Source organism: Lithobates pipiens, unplaced genomic scaffold (assembly GCF_037356315.1).
Source record: "Lithobates pipiens isolate NorthernLeopardFrog02 unplaced genomic scaffold, aLitPip1_a1.2 Scaffold_16, whole genome shotgun sequence".
NCBI classification, from domain to species: domain Eukaryota; kingdom Metazoa; phylum Chordata; class Amphibia; order Anura; family Ranidae; genus Lithobates; species Lithobates pipiens.
In genome coordinates this window covers 253,155,229-253,176,560 of record NW_027507748.1, presented here as the reverse complement: position 1 = coordinate 253,176,560, position 21,332 = coordinate 253,155,229, and the positions used below count along the sequence as shown (strand labels likewise).

Below are 21,332 nucleotides of genomic sequence, written 5' to 3'. Positions count from 1 at the left end.
GCAAAAAATAATGCAGAGGTGATCAAATACCACCAAAAGAAAGCTCTATTTGTGGGAACAAAATGATAAAACTTTAGTTTGGGGGGGGGGGGGGGCGTGGCTTGGCACGCGACGGAGATGGCCGCCTGAAAGAGGAGCTCCGTACAGCCTGAAGCCCTAAGCACCTCTCTGCCCAGCACCCAGCGAGGATGAACAAGCAATTTCGCGGATCACAGCACTCACGATCCCGCCGATCGACTGCGGTATCTGCTAGCAGAAATATCTGACATATTTCAGAAACAGGCGATGGCACAGCGGGCCCCGGAACGAGGCAAGATGGCGCCGGTTCCCACTGATGGCGATCTCAGCGAGGACTCCCAATCCGCTACGGAGGATAACGGTAGGAGAATGGCTCGACCTGACCATCCCCTCACATATGCAGACATGTCAGGTTTTGCTGCTGACATCAAGGCATCATTTTCAGCGGCCATTACAGACTTGAAAACTAACCTGCTTGTGCTCACTGAAAAGATGGCTACCGCCGAAACAGCAGGGAAGCTCAGAGACAAAGCAATACTCCGCTTAGACAATGTCACCTCCACACATGCTCAGCACTTTATTGAGCTGAACAGGCACATGGAGGACCTCGACAACAGAGGAAGGAGGAACAACATAAGAGTCAGGGGGGTGCCAGAATCAGTGACCGCTGAGCAGATAGTACCAGCGCTCCAAAGGTTCTTTAATAGTGTACTGGAGAGGCCAGAAGATTCTGCTATTGAATTCGTCCGGGCCCACAGGGCTCTCCGAGCTAGAGGCCCTGATACCTTGCCTCCGCGTGACATTATATGCTGCTTGCAGAACTTTTCCCTAAAGGAGGAAATCATGCTTAAGGCTCGTAGAAACGAACTGATCGTGTTTAACGGCGAGAACATTAAGCTGTTTCAAGATCTCTCGCAAATAACCCTTAAAAATCGCAGAGCCCTGCGCCCTTTGCTGGAGATACTGCGGGCCAGAGACCTACGTTACACGTGGCGCTTCCCCTTCGCCCTCCTGGTGTCTCACAATGGCAAGCAATACACGCTCCGCACGCCGAATGATCTCCCAGAATTTTGCAACGCTTTGCACCTAGATCCTGTGGACTTACCGGACTGGTACCAGGAGTATGCACTGCCACCCAGGGAGAGAAGTCCGCCCCATTCCCCCGTGTCAACACCCGACAAGCGCCATCCTAAAAAACAACGTTCGGCCTGGCTGGAGAGCCCTGGTGCGGGCACGCCTCGCAGAAGAGCACACTCCTCGCGGTCCCAGCCTGAGGACTAGAGTTTGACATGTTGGATCACTACGCACAAGTTCCTAGTTTTTGTGGTTCGCCCTCACCGCTTCTTTTCTGGGCAAACAATTGCTACCGTTCCTGCGCTTTCAGTATCACTGTGGATGTTCTAAGACATTTTTGACCTTAGAGACTAGTGCCTTTCCTAGTTTGCTATGCAATGCTGTCTCACCATTTGACCCCTCAGGTTTATTGTTTTTAGGGGCGCTGTGAGGGTTGTAACAGTCTATTGCCCTATAACCGCAGGACCCTGCAGACATTTGTATTACTTGAGCAGCTACGGGTTCTAAGATGGTTTGGGGTGGGCCATGGGGTATCCCACAGCGTACCTGTGAGGGGGGTGGTGTGTGGTGGTGGAGGGGGGAGGTTGCCCGTTCTTCCTGCCCGCACCTCTGTCGGCGGCACCCCCTGATGCTGGCTTTAATATTTAGCAGGTTTGATTCTCAGTTCTTATGCCCGGATTTAGTTTAATATGTTCACCCGTTTAAGAGTTAAGTTTTATACATCTCCTCTTATGGCAGAGAGGATTCTATAGTTAGTTATGTACGCTACAAGGGCTGGGGCTCGGCTCCCTCTGATTTATTGTGGGTTTTTTTTTTTCCCTACTTTGCTGGTGTACCCTTTGCGCTTTGGCATTTTCAACTTTTTGCTTATGCCATTGCGCACAGGGTAGTGACCGCGGCTCCGTTTGGGTGCCTCCCTTGTCCCCACAAACAGTTGGGGGTCTGTGCGGTGCTTCTGTTGCCGCCCGGGCTCCAGATTTTTTGTCCTGCTTGGACGACTTATTAGTCCAGGTGGGTCGTTACCTCTACCTCCTACTCTACATCTGACTCTCTTTTGCCTTCTTTCTTTCTCTGTTTCCTTTCCCCATTCTCTATCTGTTTCTCTTGGCCTTCTTATTGGTGGAATCGGTGGGAGTGGAATAATTTCTAAGTTTGTAATTTTTGTTCTCCACAGGTGGGGCTTTTGGACACAGCTCGACATCTCTCTCTGACCTGGACCGATGGCTTACTCGGCACTGGGCACTGGGCACTGCGCCTACGCTGGTGTCCCACAATGTGAAAGGGTTAAACATCCCTGAGAAGCGCTCAACCTTGTTGAGGGAGTTGAAAAAAGGTAGGCCTAAGATCGTCTTCCTACAGGAGACTCATTTTAGAACGGGCCAGGTCCCTAGGCTCACCGACTCCTACTTCACAGAAGCACACCACTCAACTAATGATGTCTCTAAGTCGAAAGGGGTTTCCATCCTACTGAGTAAGGGGGCAAACTTTGAGCTTTCTGACAAACTAGTGGACCCAGACGGGAGATTTATCTTCTTAAAGGGGACCTTGGCGGGAATACCTACTACATTGGCGAATGTTTATTTCCCTAATACCTCCCATCTAGCCTTCTGTAGGGGAATGATAAAAGAACTTGAGAGCTTTGGGTCGGGATGCTTGGTCCTAGGTGGGGATTTTAATATCCCACTCAACCCCTTACTGGACACTTCTACTGGGAAGACTTTCGTCTCCTTTCAGACCTTGAAAACAATAAAAATTCTTCTCCACACTTTAGACTTGATAGACACATGGCGTTATTTACACCCAGCTGATAAAGACTTTTCATTTTATTCTATCCCGCACGACAGACACTCGCGGATCGACTACCTATTTGTTTCCCAAAGAGACCTACACTTAGTACATGCGGCTCATATAGGAATTCAAACTATTTCTGACCATGCCCCGGTGTCGCTCAGTATCGACTTGGTGCCTACCAATAAAACGTCCCCCATGTGGAGACTGAACTCCTCACTCCTGACGGATCCTTCACTGTTTCCAAAAATTGAAGCTGCCGTAAAAGATTTTTTTGAGCATAATGTAACCCCTGATATTGACCCTTTAGTGCTCTGGGAAGCCCATAAATGCACCGTTAGGGGGACTCTGATGGCGATGGGAGCTCAAAGGAAGAGGGACAGAGAGGACGAAATTCGACGACTGACTCACACCATTCGTCGTTTAGAAACACTCCATAAGCAGTCTCTGTCCGAACGCTCTGCTGCAACATTACTAGAGACGCGACTGACCCTTAAACAGCTCTTTGATTCAAAAACCAAGCAGCTTCTGTTTCTTCGGAAAAAGATGTATTATGAACAGGGAGACAAGGCTGGACGTTTGCTCGCTAGAGCCCTGAGGGACCTCACAAATAATACCAACATACCAGGTATTCGCAACAAAGACGGTCACGTTGACAGGACGACTGACAAAATAGCCCAACACTTCCACGATTTTTATACTAAGCTTTATAACCTCCCGCCCCAACATAAACCCCCAGACATACAGAGTGTTAGAACACATGCGATACGGGAATACCTACATGACTCGGGACTCCCCGCACTTACACAGGAAGACTCTACTGCTCTTGACGCCCCCATAACCCTAGCAGAACTCAATTTGGCAATCAAGGAACTTAAGACAGGCAAAAGCCCGGGCCCGGACGGATACACAGCCATATACTACAAGACATTCCGTGACATACTGACCCCACACCTTCTGGCCGCTTTGAATTCTTTGACGGAGGGAGGGCAGGTCCCACCGGATTTTCTGTCTGCTCACATTGCAGTTATCTTAAAACCGGACAAGGACCCAGTAAACTGCGCTAGTTATAGGCCGATCTCGCTGTTAAACCTAGATGCCAAACTGCTAGCGAAGATTGTAGCTACGAGACTGTTACCTTTTCTTCCCAAACTGATAGGCCCGAGTCAGGCGGGTTTTATGCCTGGAAAGGAGGCCAGAGATAACGTTACTAAGGCCCTGGACCTGATACATGCGGCCCGTGAGCGAAAGATCGAGGGCCTTCTCCTGTCAACCGATGCGGAGAAGGCCTTCGATAGAGTAGCTTGGGATTACATGTTTGAGACTTGTAGATATGTGGGACTGGGACCCGGCATGCTGAACTTGATAGCATCCCTGTACCAGGATCCCTCAGCTAGGTTAAAAATTAACGGTGTGCTGTCTAACAGAGTAAGCATAAGGAATGGCACCCGACAGGGTTGTCCCCTGTCCCCCTTGCTATTCATCCTTACACTTGAACCTTTCATTAGAAAGATCATGACTAACAGGTCGGTGAGAGGTTTCGAGGTCGGAGAGAGGGAGTTTAAGGTGGCCGGTTACGCCGACGATCTCCTATTTTTTGTCACCGAACCACACATAACACTGCCATCCCTCTTAAAGGAATTCACAACGTATGGTTACATATCTAACCTTAAAATAAACTACTCCAAGTCGGAAGCGATGAACATATCATTGCCGGCACAGAAATTGCAACAACTCATGGACAATAGTACCTTCAGATGGGTCACGCATGCCATTAAATATCTGGGGGTTTGGTTAACTCCCAAGGTTGACTCTATTTTCACACATAACTTTGTGCCCCTCCTCCGGTCAATTGAGAAGGACTTGCAAAATTGGCATGCCAAGCTCTTCTCATGGTTTGGTAGGGCTGCTATTTGTAAAATGAATGTCCTGCCTAGGGTACTATACCTAATTCGCGCCCTCCCTGTCAGGATTCCCCAAAGTTTCTTTAGGTCCATACAGGCATTGCTGCTGAAATTCTTGTGGGCGCAGAAAACGCCTCGTATTAGATTCGCTCTATTAATGAGACCTAAACATCTGGGAGGGTTGGGGGTGCCAAACTTCAAGACCTATTACCATGCCTCCCACATCGCCCGCATTATTGACTGGCACTGTAATGCCGATACAAAGGAGTGGGTGGTGCTGGAAAAGGAGTCTGCCCCAATACCCCTGCTCTTTTCCCCCTGGATCCCGAGATCCGTGTACCCTTCGTGCCTAAAAAAACATCCCTTAATAGGGACAACATTGGACGTTTTCCACTTACTATCTAAACAAGACAGATTTACCACACCCTTAGGTCCCCTCACGCCCTTACAAAACAATCCAGAATTCACCCCAGGATTGGGGAACCAATTGTTAAGATCCAACAACAAACAACACCCCCTCCTTGCACTTCACTGTTTCAATGAGGGAGTTATGAAGGACTTTTCAGACCTGAAAACTGACAACGATATACCCGACATGCCCCTGTGGACGTATTTCCAAATACGTTCTTATGTTAATCGACAGTCTAGTAAGCATTTTTTTGCTAGAGACCTCACGGAGTTGGAGTCGGTGTGCCTCAAGGGGGACAGGGTTCTAAAAACAACCTCTACAGCCTACGAGTGGCTACAGCACCTAAAAGCAACAACGAGCGACCGGTTCAGAGAGAGATGGTCGGAAGACCTGAATGTAAACATTTCTGATGTCCAATGGGAGAGGGCTTGCTCACTGGCTCATAAGTGTTCCATCAGTACAAGGATGCAGGAGACAGCGTACAAGGTACTTACCCGCTGGTATGCTACACCCGACAGAATACACAAATGGTATCCTCTGTCGAGCGACTTATGCTGGCGTTGTCAAAAGGATAAGGGTACTATATTACATATTTGGTGGACGTGCGAAAAGATAAAGCCATACTGGGATGCAGTGATTGGGCAGGTGCGTCGAATCACGGAGACCAGGCTTACTTTAGATGCTGCGTGCTGTTTACTCAACATTACCAACTTCTCTATGAAGAAGTACAAAAACTCCTTATCTAGACACTTAATCAATGCGGCTCGGTCACTTGTTCCGCTACACTGGAAGACCACTCGCACTCCCTCCCTGAAAGAATGGTTACTCAAAATTTCTTACATTGGTGAGCTAGAAGACACCAAAGCACAATCGGAGGAAAACATTGAACGCTACCATAAGACCTGGTCTCCCTGGTTCGAGTACCGGCTCTCGCCGGAATTCAAGTCTTTGGTCGGGTGACCTGGAGTTTGACCTGGCAGAAATACAAAGTTACCGTGGTCTGGATTGATGACCCTCCACTATGATACTAATTACATGCTGTATACAATGTCCTTAGTCCACCGGATCCCCCACCGTTATTCCTGCTGACTCAACTTTCTCTTTCCTTTTTGTTCTCCTTTTTTCCTGTTTCTTCTTATTCTCTTTTATCTCACAAAGTATAGATATGTTGCGCTGCTCATTGTTAGCCACAATTTGTATGGCCAATTAGCTGTGCTGCTAACCCTGGTTTACAGTCCTGTTCAGATTTGAGCTGATAGATAATTCTTGTTTTGGACATAACCTGATACACTTATTGATTGGTAATTTGTATTCTTATGCCTTATTTTTGTCTAACTCCACTCCGAGTCTGTACTTTACCCCTGTACTGTTTCTACCTTTCAATAAATATATTTCTTGAATGTAAAAAAAAAAAAACTTTAGTTTGGGTACAGTGTAGCATGACTGTTCAATTGTCATTTAAAAAGTGACAGCACTGAAAGCTGAAAATTAGCCTTTGCAGGAAGGGGCGGAAGTGCCCTGTATTGAAGTGGTTAATTTACATATCAAGTTCTTACACCGACATTTACATCAACACCATAGAACTAAACAAAGAGAACAAATAGGAAGGGCAAATAATCGGACATACAGTGAACGTGACTTGAAACTAATAGACAGAAATAAATCTACATACCACTTTTGCCTGCTTGTGAGCTAAAAGTGGGGGTTGCATCTTGAAGTTTCTTAGTAGATGACTTCATTTACACACACACAAAAAAAAAAAAAAACACTTTAAACTTTGAGAGAACAGCACAGATAATCTTTCAGTTGCAAGAAAAACAGACAGGAAGCTAGCATGTAATCATGCATGATGGGGGAAATAAATGGACAAGTAAGCACACATGCACCATCTAGAGATAATTAACCGTATAGTCACAGAAATGTTGTGTTTGCCAGTACATAATGTATGTAATTGCAATGTAATATGTGCTGCTTTTACTAAAAAAATTGCTTTTTCTCCCTGCTTTACAGGAAAAAAACAAACAAACATCCACATCGCTGCCTGTGGTGTTAAACACCAGGCTCTGTACTGTGACTCGCTAAGCCAGTCCCGGCCATAAATCATTGACCAGGACCTGCTGACCAACTTATGCTATACCAAATCACAGCAAAGATTTGGCGGCAGGTGTGCGTGCACCCACCTGCTCAGAAATGTCGAATCATGTACATGATCTGGTGCAGAGTGGCCTCCCTGCTGCAGTGTTTTTACAATGAGGCAGTCCACAAGTGGTCAAACAAACAAATCCTTGTACCCAATGAAATTGTTCCTTCTTTCAAATATTCTGCAAACAGTAAGTTTGAGACACAGAATCTTGTAGCTAAAAGCCTTGATGGCTAAAGCTGCCTAAAAAGCGCCTCACGTGTATTCTTTTCAGGGCAGAGCTGTTTGGCAAGGCACTTGTCCAATTCATAAGATGTCATAGGAAGGAAGGTTTTACTTCCACACTGGAAGTTTCCAAAACCTCCCTCCTCAGGAGCCTCTACCTCCAGTTTTTTTTTTTTTTTTTTTTTTTTTTTTTGCACGTTTTTTGTTTTTAACTCTGTCTTTTTTTTTTTTTTTTTTTTCATTTCAAAAAGCGTTTATTGAATCTTAAAACAAGACATCCATCTGACAATGACAAAAAAGTGAAGTTGGTACAAAACATATGTCAATAGACACTGGGCGTTGAGGCAGACAAGACATACTAAGGAGAGAGGAGGAAAAGAAAAAATGAGAGTAGACTTCCGTGTGATGGGGGGGGTGTGGCCGGATGTCGATGGGAGTGGACGTGTGTGAGGAGTGAGAGCATGGTGCTGCTCTGCCCTTCGTTGCCCTGCCTGCTCTGATGTCTTCGCTCTGATTCCCCCTGGATTATCTGATGCTGCCTAAGGCCCCTCAGTGTATAGCACTTGTATGGCATTCAGGCCCTTATGCCTAGGCACATATTATTGCTTGACGGCTCAAACTGAGCGGCTGTAGCTTGCTACCTTCAAGTTTGTGCGGTTTGTGCTGGAGCACGGGGACTGCTGCTGTCCGTGTTGAGCTATTAGAACGGGGGCCGAGAGTCTCGCGGGGGATCTCGCGAGATCTCGAGCGGCTCCTGGACTCCCGCGACGCTGCGGAGCTTCTCCCTCCGCTCCGCTCGAGCTTGGTGCGCGGACACGTGTCCAATATCCAATTTTGATGAACAGCTAAGATATATAAAGGAGGAACTATTGTCCATGAGACAGGAATTGAATAGGACTATACTAAGAACTACCAAGCTCGAGGAACGCATGGGTGCGATGGAGGACGACTGGGGCCTATGAGGCTGGAAATTGATTCACTTAAAAAAGCAGCTATTATACAAGCGGATAAATTCGAAGAGATGGAGAATAGGAATCGAAGAAACAATATCAGGGTGCTAGGTCTCCCTGAACACTGTGAGGGGACTAATCTGATTTTCTTGAGGGGTGGTTCTGAGAACTCTTCGGGGCGGCAACATTTACCCCGATATTTGCAATAGAACGGGCACATCGTACCCCGGGAAAAAACCCGCCATATGGGGGAGCGCCCTAGGCCTATAATGCTCAAGATTCTTAATTACCAGGATAAAGTGTCCCTACTGCGAGAGGCCAGAATGAGGGGAGACATTAGGTTTAAGGGAGCTAGGGTTTCTTTGTATCCTGATTTTTCTCCTGACCTTCAGAAAAGAAGAGCTGAATTTATACCAGTCAAAAGAGAAATGGTTAAATATAAGTTAGAATATGCACTCCTCTATCCAGCCCGCTTAAGGGTGATTGCACTAGGAAAGACGTTCTTTTTCAATATGCCAGAGGAAGCATCCCAATGGTTAGATGAAAGTAAAAAAGACTTATAAATACACGTTACAGGGCAGTTAGGTGGTTTTCAAGGGATTCGGGGGTATATATTTTTGGGGGGGTGGATAGGAATAAGGGGTAAGTTTGTTGAAAATTTTTACATTGGTATTATGCACAATATGGGTGGGGGCAGGGGTTGAGCAGTAAGGGTGCGTGGAGTACAAGTGGGTATTTGTAGTGGGGGACAAAGGGTTCCCATGAGTGGGTGAAAATTGGGGGTGAGAGCACCCAGTAGGATTGGTATGGGTGAGTGGTTGGAGTGTTGTAAGAAGGCCACAAATGTACCCCTAGGGGGTAGCCCTATGGGGCGAGGGGGGTGAGAGAGGGAGTTTGGTAAAAGGGGAGGTGGGAGAGATGAGATGGGAAGGGGGGAAAGGGAATAATAACAAAAACAACACAAGGACACATAAATTTGGGCGGGAGAGTTGGGAAGGGAGGGTGGGGTAAGGGAATGACAATAAAAGTAATACAAGGATACACAAATTTGGAGATGCATTATTTAGAAGGGAATGGGAGAAAATATTATGCACTATATAGAGCACATATATGTAAAAGGGAAAAAAGGGGAAGGTCTTTTTTGGTATTAATATATTTATACATTTTTTTTATTTATTTTTTACTGTCTTTCTTAAAAGAAAACTGTCTAATTTATAGGTTGCCAAGTAGTGATGCAGGTGAAAAGAATTAGGATAGCATCGTGGAATGTGCGGGGCCTGGGAGATCCGACCAAAAGAAAAGTGGTCTTGTCAGTTTTAGAGGGTAAAGGACCCGGATTATTATGCCTCCAGGAGACTCACATAACGGGTGATACGATTCGGTGTCTACAAGGTCGGAAATTCCAGACCCAGTTCCATTCCATATTCTCAACCTATGCAAGAGGGGTTAGCATCCTTGTTGATAGGGCGGTTCGGTTCTCCTGTTATAATAGCTGTATAGATGTAGAGGGTAGGTATATTTTTTTATATTGCCAAATTGAAAATAATCCCTACGTGATAGCCAACATGTATGTTCCTCCTCCATTTAAATTGGAAATTTTATATGAGTTATTAGCCTTCGTAATAGATAAACCTGATATCCCTGTGATAGCAGTAGGGGACTTTAACAAAGTTTTGGATAAATCCTTGGATAGGTTCCCAACTGTAAATACATCAACGGTGAAAGATGCAACGGGGTTAGCTCGCTTCCTACATGAAGCTGGCCTATGCGATGCATGGCGCACTCGTCACCCGGGGGAGCGACAATATTCTTGTTACTCAGCAACTTTTTCTACATTATCAAGACTTGACATGGCTCTGGTGAATAGCAGTGCGATGTTACGAGTGGACGAGGTAGAATATGGCCCGAGAGGAATCTCGGACCATTCCCCCTTAACACTGACACTTTGTGTAGGTAAGAAACAATATTCTGGCCAATGGAAAATGGACCCCGTATGGTTGGAACTAACGAAGGATATGGATCGGGTGACAACTATGTTAAAAGAGTTCATCAAGGTTAATATGGGTACAGCATCAGGAGGGGTTGTTTGGGACTCTTTAAAGGCCTTTTTAAGAGGTCTTTTTTATTCAACAAATTGCTAGAAATAGGACCGAGATGAAAAAACAGGAAGAGGAAGCCACTAAGGCGGTATTAGAGACAGAAAGACAATATATTATAAATCCGAATCCTATAACACAGAAGGCTTGGCTCGATAAACAGCAAGAATTTAAGACAATTATTAGGCATAAGACGGATAACAGATGTATATTGCAGAAACAAGCAAATTTTGGGGAGGGAGAGAGAGTGGGGCGAATGCTGTCATTGCTGGTTAAAGTGAATACGGCCCCCTCAGCGATACTATCAATTAGGACCCCAGAGGGAGAGACTACTTTTGAACCATCCACCATTACTAACACATTTTATTATTACTATAGCTCACTATATAAATCCCAAGGGGGGAGTGAAGGGGGAGCTACGGCTGCCTTTCTGGGGAATCTGAATATGCCAACAGTAACAGCAAAAGATTTAGTAACATTGGAGGCCCCAATTACTATCGAGGAACTCCAAAGAGCGGTGGCAGATATGCCTAATTTAAAAGCACCAGGACCCGATGGATTACCAATCGAGGTCTACAAGAGATATGGGGAGATCCTGCTGCCACAATTATTGGAGACACAGGCAGTCCTTGGAGTGTGGAGCCTTGCCTTCCTCGATGTTGGAAGCCACTATAGTGGTTATCCCTAAAGAGGATAAGGACCCTATGGACCCGGCCTCATATCGCCCGATCTCACTTTTGGGATCAGATGTTAAAATATTAGCAAAGGTGCTCGCAACACGCCTAAAAAGAAGTGTCCACAAGCTTATTCACCTCGACCAGTCGGGTTTTATCCCGAATAGATCTACTAGTATTAATATCCGTAGACTGTTTCTGAATGCCCAGATTCCGGTAGACAATGGAAGCTCCAGAGCAGTTTTGGCTCTGGATGCAGCCAAAGCATTTGACAGCCTTGAATGGGTATATTTATTTAAAGTGCTTATTAGATTTGGGTTTGGACCAAACTTTCTTAAATGGATTAAATTGCTCTATACAGATCCAAGAGCGAAAATTAAAATCAATAATGAGCTCTCTGAGACGTTTCTGTTGGAACGAGGCACGAGGCAGGGGTGTCCCCTCTCCTCCTTATTGTTTCTCTTGGCGGTGGAGCCATTGGCCATCGCCATTAGGGCTAGCCCTGATATACAGGGATTTAGGAGAGGACAGGTAGAGGAAAAAATTGCACTGTTTGCCGATGATATTTTGCTTTTCCTGGGGGATGCTCAAACTTCATTGAAAGTGGCAATGAAGATGATTAGAGAATTTGGTCTCATATCAGGATTAACCATTAATTGGGATAAGTCCGCTTTGCTGCCGCTGGAACGGGGGTTTATTTGCGCTCCCCAGGATATTCTGAACTTGAAACAGGTTGAGAAGTTTAAATATCTAGGGGTATGGATTACTAGGGACGTAAACTCCTACTTGGAAGATAATCTATCTCCTCTCCTAGTAAAGTTAAGACAAAAGGCCGATATTTGGAGTCGTCTCCCACCTCTCGATGGCGGGCCGTTGCAATTTGGTTAAGATGGTATGGCTCCCTCAAATCCTGTACTTCCTTCATAACTCACCATTATGGATTGGGGAAGGATGGTTTAAGAAAATAGAATCCTTATTTAGACTTCTTATATGGAAAAAGGGCCCACCGAGGATTAGCTTACGGACTTTGCAACTGCCGTTGGAAGAAGGGGGGTTGGTGATTCCATATCCTAGACTCTATTATTTAGCGGCCCAGTTACAGCATTTAGCTGGAGCAATAGCAATAAATGAAGCTAATCCCTGCCATAGGCTATTAATGCTAGGATGTCCACATAATACGCTTATGGAGGCGTTAGAGGCAAATTCGTTTAATATGCACTGCTCAACAACTACTCAGGTTACTAAACTCTGGAAAACAGTCAAGGCTTTATTGGGATACCAGAAGGTATCCGTGTTGGCTCCTCTATGGGATAATAGGAATTTAGATGAGCTATTTAAAGTTGAAAGATGTAAGGAATGGGAAACTCAAGGGATACATAAGTTAGCGCAAATGGTTCAGGGTTCAGCTATTAGGTAATTTGCTGACTTAAGAGCTGAATTCTCTTTATCAAACCGCTCATTCTATAAATATCTCCAGGTCAGACATGCAATTCAGGCCCAATTTAGATCGCAGGAGATACAGCTGATTCAGATCCCGATATCTCAAATTATGTCTCGAGATACGCTTAAAGGCTTGATTTCATTTATATATACTAGGTTGGGGGATAAATTGTTAGATCGAAGCGGTATGACCAAAAGCAAAAGGAAATGGGAGAGGGACGTGGGACCAGTGTCCATACCCGATTGGGAGTGGATAATGGATCAGGGAACCAAGGTCTCTATTTCTCCGGCACAGAAAGCCTCCCAACTTTTCTTTTTTCACCGGGTATATCATACACCTAGGAAAATGTTTAAAATGGGGTGGAGAGAGAATGATCAGTGTCCTAGATGTGGTCAGGTTGGAGAGTTCATCCATATGTTTTGGAGGTGCCCGAAGCTTTTTAGATACTGGACACGGGTAATAGAGCACATAAATGAAATCTTTAACTTGACATTGGATGCAACAGTGAGGACCTGCTTGTTGGCTATACCAGAGGGATATAAAATCCCTAAAAACTTATTTACACCAGTTACTAGATGCCTTTTTCAGGCAAGGAGGCTAATTGCTCAAAATTGGCAGTCACATTCTAGTCCACTACCTGAAACATGGCGGACGAATATAGGGAAAGTAATTAGTAATGAAAGGGTTTTCTATACTAAACAGGGGAATAGTAAGAAGTTTGAAAGGATATGGAGCTATGGATTGAAGAAATCGGGGATTCTTTTATAGGTAGCCGAGAAAGATTGTGCGTCTTGTAGTCTGTACATTCTTTTTTTCCTTCTTTGTTTTTTCTCTTTTTTTTTTTTCTCCCTTTTCTCCTTTTTCCTGCCGTTTAGTGTGTGTTTTTTTTTTTTTTTTATATATATATATATATATATATATGCGATGAGGGGTGGGGAGTTTGGGAGGTGGGGGGGTGGGGGAGGGGAGAAGTGGGTAGATTAAAACACCTAGGTGTAGAATAAGATAAATAACTAAGGTGGTCAGACTAAGAAGACCCGTAGGCAGAGAGACTTGATATTTTGGCTGTTTACTTGTAAATTAACTCTATTTAATAGAACATATTTAAATAAATAAGCCACAATGATGTGTAATGTGGGAGGAGATATAGATGAACTTAAAAGTGAATTGAGTCTCCAAAATAAACTCACTGAGGTGGCAAAAAGAAAAAAAAAAAAAAAAAAAAAAGACTTCCGTGTGACTGGCGGTCCACTGGGAGTAATAAGCAAATTCTGATAACAGGTCTTGGAGGAAGTAAACACTTAAACGTGTGGGTCCCTGTTTCTGGGCCCACCAGGATCAATCCAAGGCCAGGACCCCTCACCTCATAGGGATCTTGCTGTGAGGGGGCTGACCAAGGAGTTCCCGAAGGCCCTCCGAGGGTAGCCAAGGAGAGCTCGCTGTCCTTAAACCCAAACCTGTGAAATGCAAGAACCGCTAGGAGAGGTCGCATTTAACTTGGGGAAGTTACCATGAGCTGGGCAGGAGGAGGACAGACCCCCCCCCCCCCCTAGTCCAATATCGGAAAGGGAATCTAAAGTGAAGGCAAAAACAAGAAAAGAAAAACCTTAACAGTTGGAATGACCAACTGTCATACAGTTCGCTCCGGTACGTGTGGTGGGTCAAGACGATCCTGCATAAAGGCAAGTAGCAAAAAAAAAGCAAGTAGGTGAGAGGAGGAGGAGGAAAGGAAAGAGAGGGGAAGAGGAGGGCGAGGATGAAGATGCAGGGGAAGGGAAGGGTAGGAACCCTCGCGGGAGTACCTGGCTCTAGAAGGGGTTGGGGGGAAAGCCCTTGAAAAATGTCAGGGCAATAGGGATATTCCAACGTATGCAGCCCAGGGTTCCCAAATGAGTCTGAATTTCTCAGCAGAGTCCAGGATTGCACTGGCCGTTTTTTCTTGCGCCATTATCAAGGATATTTTTTGTTTGGCCTGGTAAAAGGAAACTGAAGGAGATTTCCACGAGTGTGCGAGGGTAATCTTGGCTCCCAGAAGGAGAAAGTGGATTAGAGAGGATGTCTGTTTAGGAACATTGGGGATGCGAAAGTTGAGAAGGGCAGTGGTGGGATCCTGTTTAATTACGTGCCCTGTGGATTTACAAATGAGACTGAAGATTTTGCCCCAGTAACCCTTGATTTTGGGGTATTCCCAAAGTGTGTGAAGGAGAGAGCCCATCAGGCCGCACCCCCGAAACAGAGCGGGGAAGACTGGGGAAAAAACTTGGTGAGCCGGGTGGGGACCAGGTACCATCGAGAAATGACTTTAAGATCTGCTTCCACAAGGGAGTTATTAAGAATACCCCTGTAGGAGCGAGCAAAATTTAAGTGCCAGGTATCCAGGTCCCATTCGAACTGGAGGTCTTGCTCCCACTTCACCATGTAGTTTGCTTTTCCCTGGGGATCAGCCAACGCAGAATAGATAAGGGAAATCCCCCCCCCCCCGACCCCTGTGGCTGAGGAGCACCAGAGCTCGTATGGAGTTACCGACAGAGGATTGTCATGGCTCTTCCAAATCCCCTGCAAATAATGTGAAAGTTGGTTGTAGGGAAAAGTTTCTGAGGGTGGCATGTCCAAATTGGAGATGCAGTGTTTAAGAGATAAGGGGCCGTTGCTATTGAATAAATGTCCTATTCTGTAGAGGCCCTTATCGAGCCACCACTGGAAAGCCTTGATATTGAGACCTGGGGGAAAATGGAGGTTGTGGAAGATGTGTGCGAGTGGGTGCCAGGGCAAAATCTGAGAGTGTTTTTTGTGAAGAGTGTCAAAGGGCCAAAGCGTGTGACAAGGTTGGGGAAAGGATCGGAGGCCTTTCTTTTTGTGGTCTCCAAGTGAGGAAGTCAAGGGTATGATTAGGAGTTGCTTGTCTTTCTAAGTCTACCCAGTCCGGTTTTGGGCCTTTAGAGTATATGGCCGAGTATTGACAAAGTTGGGCAGCTTAGAAGTACCACCATAAATTAGGTAGACCCAGGCCCCCTTTTTTCCTAGATCTGTAAAGAACCGACTTAGAGAGGTGGTGCCCCCCCCCCCCCCAGATAAATCGAATAATTGCTGACTGGAGTTTATCAAGGAGGCATTTTCTAATGGGTATGGGAAGGGAAGAGATATAAGATCCTGGGGAGCAAGGTCATCTTGATTGCATTTACCTATCCCAGTCATGACATTTTATAGAGCGACAAATTGCACGAGATCTTCTGATAACTTCTTAAATAAGGGGGGGTAGTTATGGCGATATAATAGATCGGTCTTGGGGGTGAGGTGAATACCTAGGTAAGGGAGAGAGGAGGAACGCCAAGAGAAAGGGCAGCGGGCTTTAATTCTATCCACCAGTTCTTGGGGGGGTAGATATGTTAAGGGCGGTAGACTTGGACATGTTTACCTGAAGTCCTGATACTACACCGAATTTTTGAAGGAGTAGGAGAATATTAGGTGTGAAGATGAGTGGGGCTGTAATGAACAGCAACACGTCATCAGCAAAAAGGGCACATTTGTGAGTTTTTTTACCGCATTGTACTCCATGAATATCTGGGTGTTGTCTGATAGCTAAGGCCAGTGTTTCTATCGCTATGGTGAAAAGAATGGGGGAAAGGGGGCAACCTTGCCTGGTGCCTTTGAGGATTGGGAATTGGTCGGAGAGGGGACCCTGCAATTTAACTTGAGCTTTTGGAGAAGAATAGAGGGATGAAAGCATTGTAAGGAACTTTGGACCAAAGCCCCATTTTTGGAGAGTGATGAAGAGGTACGGCCAAGTGACCGTGTCAAAGGCCTTTTGGAGGTCTGTGGAGAGAATAGATCCAGATTGGGGGGGTTTCCGTCCCAGGAAGATTGCACGAGGGAAATTAGGTTAATTGCTCTCCTAATCTGGTCCGGCCCCTGTCTCCCCGGGATGAAAGCCACCTGGTCTTTGTTTATATATTTTCCAATAAACGAGACCATCCTGTTTGCTAAAATTTTTGTCATGATTTTTAGATCATTATTAATCAAAGATATTGGCCTATAGTTGCCTACTTCACTGGGATCTTTGCCCGGCTTGGGGATGACCGACATGAATGCTAGGTTGGCTGCTGGCTCCAATTGGGAGCCCTCCCGGAGGGAGTTAAAGAGCCGGACCAGATGAGGAGAGAGGACCTCAGAGAAGGCTTTATAGTAGCGTGATGAGAACCCGTCTGGACCTGGGGCTGAGTCAGATCTGAGGCTCTTGATGACGTCCTGGACTTCCTCAATCTGGAAGGGGTCCCCATGACATCACGATGAGAGTCTGTAAGTTTGGGAATTGTGACCTCTTCTAGAAATGCGTTAATGGAATCAGGATCATTCGGGGTGGAATTAGAGTATATATTCAAGTAAAAGGTCTGGAAGGCCTCTAGTATTTTATGGGGGTTCTGAGTAAAATTGCCTGCCTGGGATTTGATCTTAGGTAAAGAATAAACCCTTATTTTAGGGGAAAGTCTTGCTGCCAGCTGCAGGCCAATTTTACCGGCCTGTAGATAGAACCTGGCGCTTAGCCAGCCTAAATGTTTGTTTGCATTGGACGTTAGGGCTAAATTGAGGGTGACCCAGGCAGAATCCATATTGGCTAGCGTTTCGGAGGTGGGGTTGTTTTTGTGGGCTTTACTATGAGACTTAAATTCACATTCAAGTTTTCCCACGTCTATCTTCCTTTCCCGTTTTAGTTTGGATGCTAGTTGAATTATGTTCCCCCTCAGGACCGCCTTATGTGCTCCCCATAGATTGCTTGGGGATATATCCCCAGTATCATTAAGACTGAAGAATTCCCGAATGTCTCTTTCCAGCATGGTGCAGTGGACTGGATTGGAAAGAAGGGTTTTACTAAGGCGCCACTGAGGGGGGCCGGGAGGGGAGAGGGAGCTAGTTATACGCAGGGTCACCATAGAGTGGTCAGACGAATGAACTTTGTGAATATCGGCATGAGTCGCAGTGTGTATTTCCAAGTTGGGTATGAAGATATGATCAATTCTGGCATACGTTTTGTGCGGCGCAGAGTAGTGCGTGTAGTCTTTGGCCGTATGGTTTAATTCTCTCCAAGAATCAATCAGACCTCTGTCATGGAGAAGTCGTGCAATTCTAAGACTCTGTTTAGGGGGTCTTTTCAGTTTGGCCTTGTCTAGGGTAGTTTTGTCAAGCATGTGATCAAATGTGATGTTGGAGTCACCCCCTAAGATAATTCTGCCTTCCAAGTGTGGGGCGAGGGTGGAAAGCATGGAGGCAAAGAAGCGTGATTGGCCCTGGTTGGGGGCATACTAAGAGATGATGGAATACATAACTCCCGCGATCTGACCTTTAATGAGTAAGTATCTGCCTTCGGTGTCTTTGATCATGTGAGAGAATAGGAATGGAATTTGTTTCGCTAGCAAGATAGCCACCCCCCTTTTTTTAGAGTCGGCATTTGCCAGGTAAAATGTGGGGAAGCTGCTGTGAAGAAAGGAAGGGGTGTAGCTAGCTGGGAAATGGGTCTCCTGGAGGAGCACAATATCAAGGCTTCTGGCGTGGTAACTCTGGAATGCCTTACGGCGTTTGGAGGGCGAGTTAAGCCCTTACGTGTTATGCGAGGCGATCTTAAGTGAAAGATTGTGGGGGATAGAGTCAGCCATGGGAGTCAGGGGTGAGCAACGAACATGTGTGAGGAGGGCTCACCTTTGTCCTTGGAGCACTGGACACGGACTGTGGTGGACTATCTTCCTGGTGGTCCCCTGGGGATGGAATGGGTGAAGGTTCCTGGGGGGAGAGGGAAGGGAAGGGGAGGAGCCAGAGAGAAAGCATGGGGAATGGGAGAAAAAGGATGGAGCGAAAAATGTGAAAAAGTACATATTTAGTACAGGAGAAGTATAAAACATAACAATCAACAACTCTCTTGTGATAACAAAAAGGACTGGCGAACCAAGTCCTAGTCCAGGACCTCCTGTTAGGGAGGCCTCGGAAAAAGTACAACCACAAATGGTTGTTTTCCTGGTGTCACCCGAGGGAGGTGCGTCCCTCCGAGTCGCAACAGAAAGGGTTGCATGATAAGCTGCTCCGGTGAAAAGCCATTTTAAGGGACAAGTGAAATAACAAGTGTCTCAAGGGTTAACCATGAAACAATCTAGTATCAATAACCAGAACAGTACAAAAGAACCAAACAGGACACAAAGTAAAAACAGAAAATTGCATAGCAAAAATACACCTTTGTATGAGAGAGATAAGCTCTCTGGGTAGGTGGTTAGGGGAGGAAGCCTTAGGCTGGAGGTTAGGATAGGGGCAAGGAGCAATTAAGAGTGTAACCAAAGGCAGGGAGGTACCATGAGAGAAGAAAAAAAAAGTGGGGAGAAAAGAGTCCTTGAGGGGGAAACACCATCCCTGCCGGGGTGGAAACTATTGAAGGCACAGTCGGGTATCCCAGCTAGCCATAGGGGGGCTAATGGGGCCCGATTACAGGAGGCAGAGGATTCTGCGAGGGTCCATGATGAAAGTCTGAGCTAGGTACATCTGTGACAGATTTGGGTAACCCCCTTATGCAGAAATTGTATCGTCTGCTTCTGTTCTCAAGGTCGTCAATTTTAGCCTGAGCGGCTTCCAATTGATCTTGGAGCGTTTGGATACAGGTCGAGTTCTGGACAGTACGGGCCACTGTGTTGTCGTCTACAACATGTTCTATTGCATCCAAGCGGGCTCCCAGGCTTTGTAAATCTGTGTTGTGTTCTGCTTAGCATTTTGGGCTAATCCTGCAGCTAGCATGTCAGAGAAGCTCTGCATTGGTAGATGTACATCAGGGGACTGGGCTGGCTGCATGGGGGATGAATGCAGGGTGCTTGAAATGCCTTCCAGGCCTGCCAGGCCTGTGGGAGTTTGCAGTGTGGGAGTATGGAGAATGCCCCCTAAAGTTCTGTCAAGCAGGGATTCAGTGGAGGCAGGGGTGAAGCCCTGGGGAGAAGCTGTACCTCTGTGCCGCCTCGTGCCTGAGACGCGGCCGCCATCTTAGCTGATCCAGGGGCCTTCTGTGTGAAGTCCAGCTGGCGACTAACGTCTTTCTTTTTGGAGCCGATCCGCATGCGATCCGGTGCCTGAGTGGTCCAGGAGGCTTGGGGGTCCGTGTGGGAAGTGTCTTGCTCAAGGTAGCTGTTAGGGGAGCCGAACGGGGCTGGAGCGGTGCAGAGCTCTCGGTTAGAGCGTCTTCCCGGGAGTCCCGTGCATTCGCACCAGTGTTTAACTCTATCTTTTTTTGATATGAGCATGTAATTTATATTGGTGAATTTTTTTCAATAAAAGACAAACACGGTACGAGAGTACCTACAAAAATCGACACTGGCCCTTCCTGCTAGAGACTCTCCACCATGTGGGGGCTTGGTCAACAAAATTTTGAATTGTGTTCAAGCCATTTACTCCTACCCTTCGTCTCAAGTTAAGGTGAATGGCCACCTATCCACGTCCTTTAAAATAGCCAATGGAACGAGACAGGGATGCCCCCTGTCCCCTTTAATTTTTATCCTGACCCTGGAACCTTTCCTACGTTCAGTTAGGGACAGTCCTAACATAAAGTGCCTCCTCATTGACAACACCCTCTCCCTGAAAATTGTGGCGTTCACGGATGACCTATTATTCTTCGTAACTATCCCCCTGGTGTCTGTCCCTAATTTTCTTTGAGAACTAAAGACATACGGGGCACTATCCTTTTTCAAAATTAGTCTCCAGAAATTGGAGGCACTGAATGTGTCCATGCCAACCCCAGTGGCCACCTAACTTTGATCAGACTTCCCGTTCAAATGGGCAACATCACACATTAAATATCTGGCCATATTTTTGCCCGATAATACAGAAGGCATATTCTCCCTTAACTTTCCTACACCGCTTTCGGCCATTAAAAGAGACCTTCAGTCTTGGCAGCACGGACTGTTTTCGTGGATTGGACGCTGTGGGATTGTTAAAATGAATATTATGCCCCCGGATATTGTACCACCTGCAGATCCTTTCCATCCAGACTCTGGAGTCCTTTCTCAGAGCAGTGAACGATACTATAACATCCTTCCTATGGGGCCAGAAAGCCCAGAGATTGGCCCTGTCTATTTTGCGACTGCCAAAAGGGATGGGTGGTATGGCTCTACTGGAAGCCAACCTTTATCTTATGGCATGCCACTTGACACGAATTCTGGACTGGTGTTGCCGCGACCCCTGAAACAGTGGGTACAGTTGGAAGGACTCCTCGCTGGTACCCAGCTGGACACCTTGCCCTGGTGCCGAATGCACTTGCCTTGCCAAGGTAAGAGCACCCTACTGTAAGAGAAATGTGGAGGATAGCCCAAAAAGCCTTTCAAGACTTCTCCGTAGCACCCACCCCTTCACCAATTACTCCTGTTGTGGGGAACTTCGTCTTCAGCCTGGGACTAAGTGACCCTAGATTTCAGGAACTAAGAGACCGACCGTTCCCAGGTTTGACACTTCCTCATAATCGTTGAGCCTATACGTCTGGCAAAAAATACAGCTAGCTCACTTCATTGGCTCCCTACCTTCCCCGGAAACCTCTTAGGGGGAGCCTTACTGGTTTCCAGCTTTTGTGCCTGGAACAGTCCCATTGGTTTTCCAGAC

General features: G+C 46.2%; 1 protein-coding gene across 12 annotated transcripts in view; it reads left to right on the top strand.

The window, feature by feature from the left end:
- Window positions 1-21,332, top strand: part of LOC143982506 (zinc finger CCCH domain-containing protein 11A-like) — an 805,224-nt gene that overhangs the window by 220,069 nt on the left and 563,823 nt on the right. For 8 of the 12 annotated variants that reach the window (XM_077481309.1, XM_077481305.1, XM_077481316.1 and 5 more), the window contains one exon: window positions 2,267-2,425. The exons of the other annotated variants lie outside the window; for them this stretch is intronic. In XM_077481309.1, coding sequence (XP_077337435.1) covers window positions 2,267-2,425 — 159 coding nt within the window. The remainder of the gene's footprint in view (window positions 1-2,266; window positions 2,426-21,332) is intronic. 12 annotated transcript variants of the gene reach the window in all.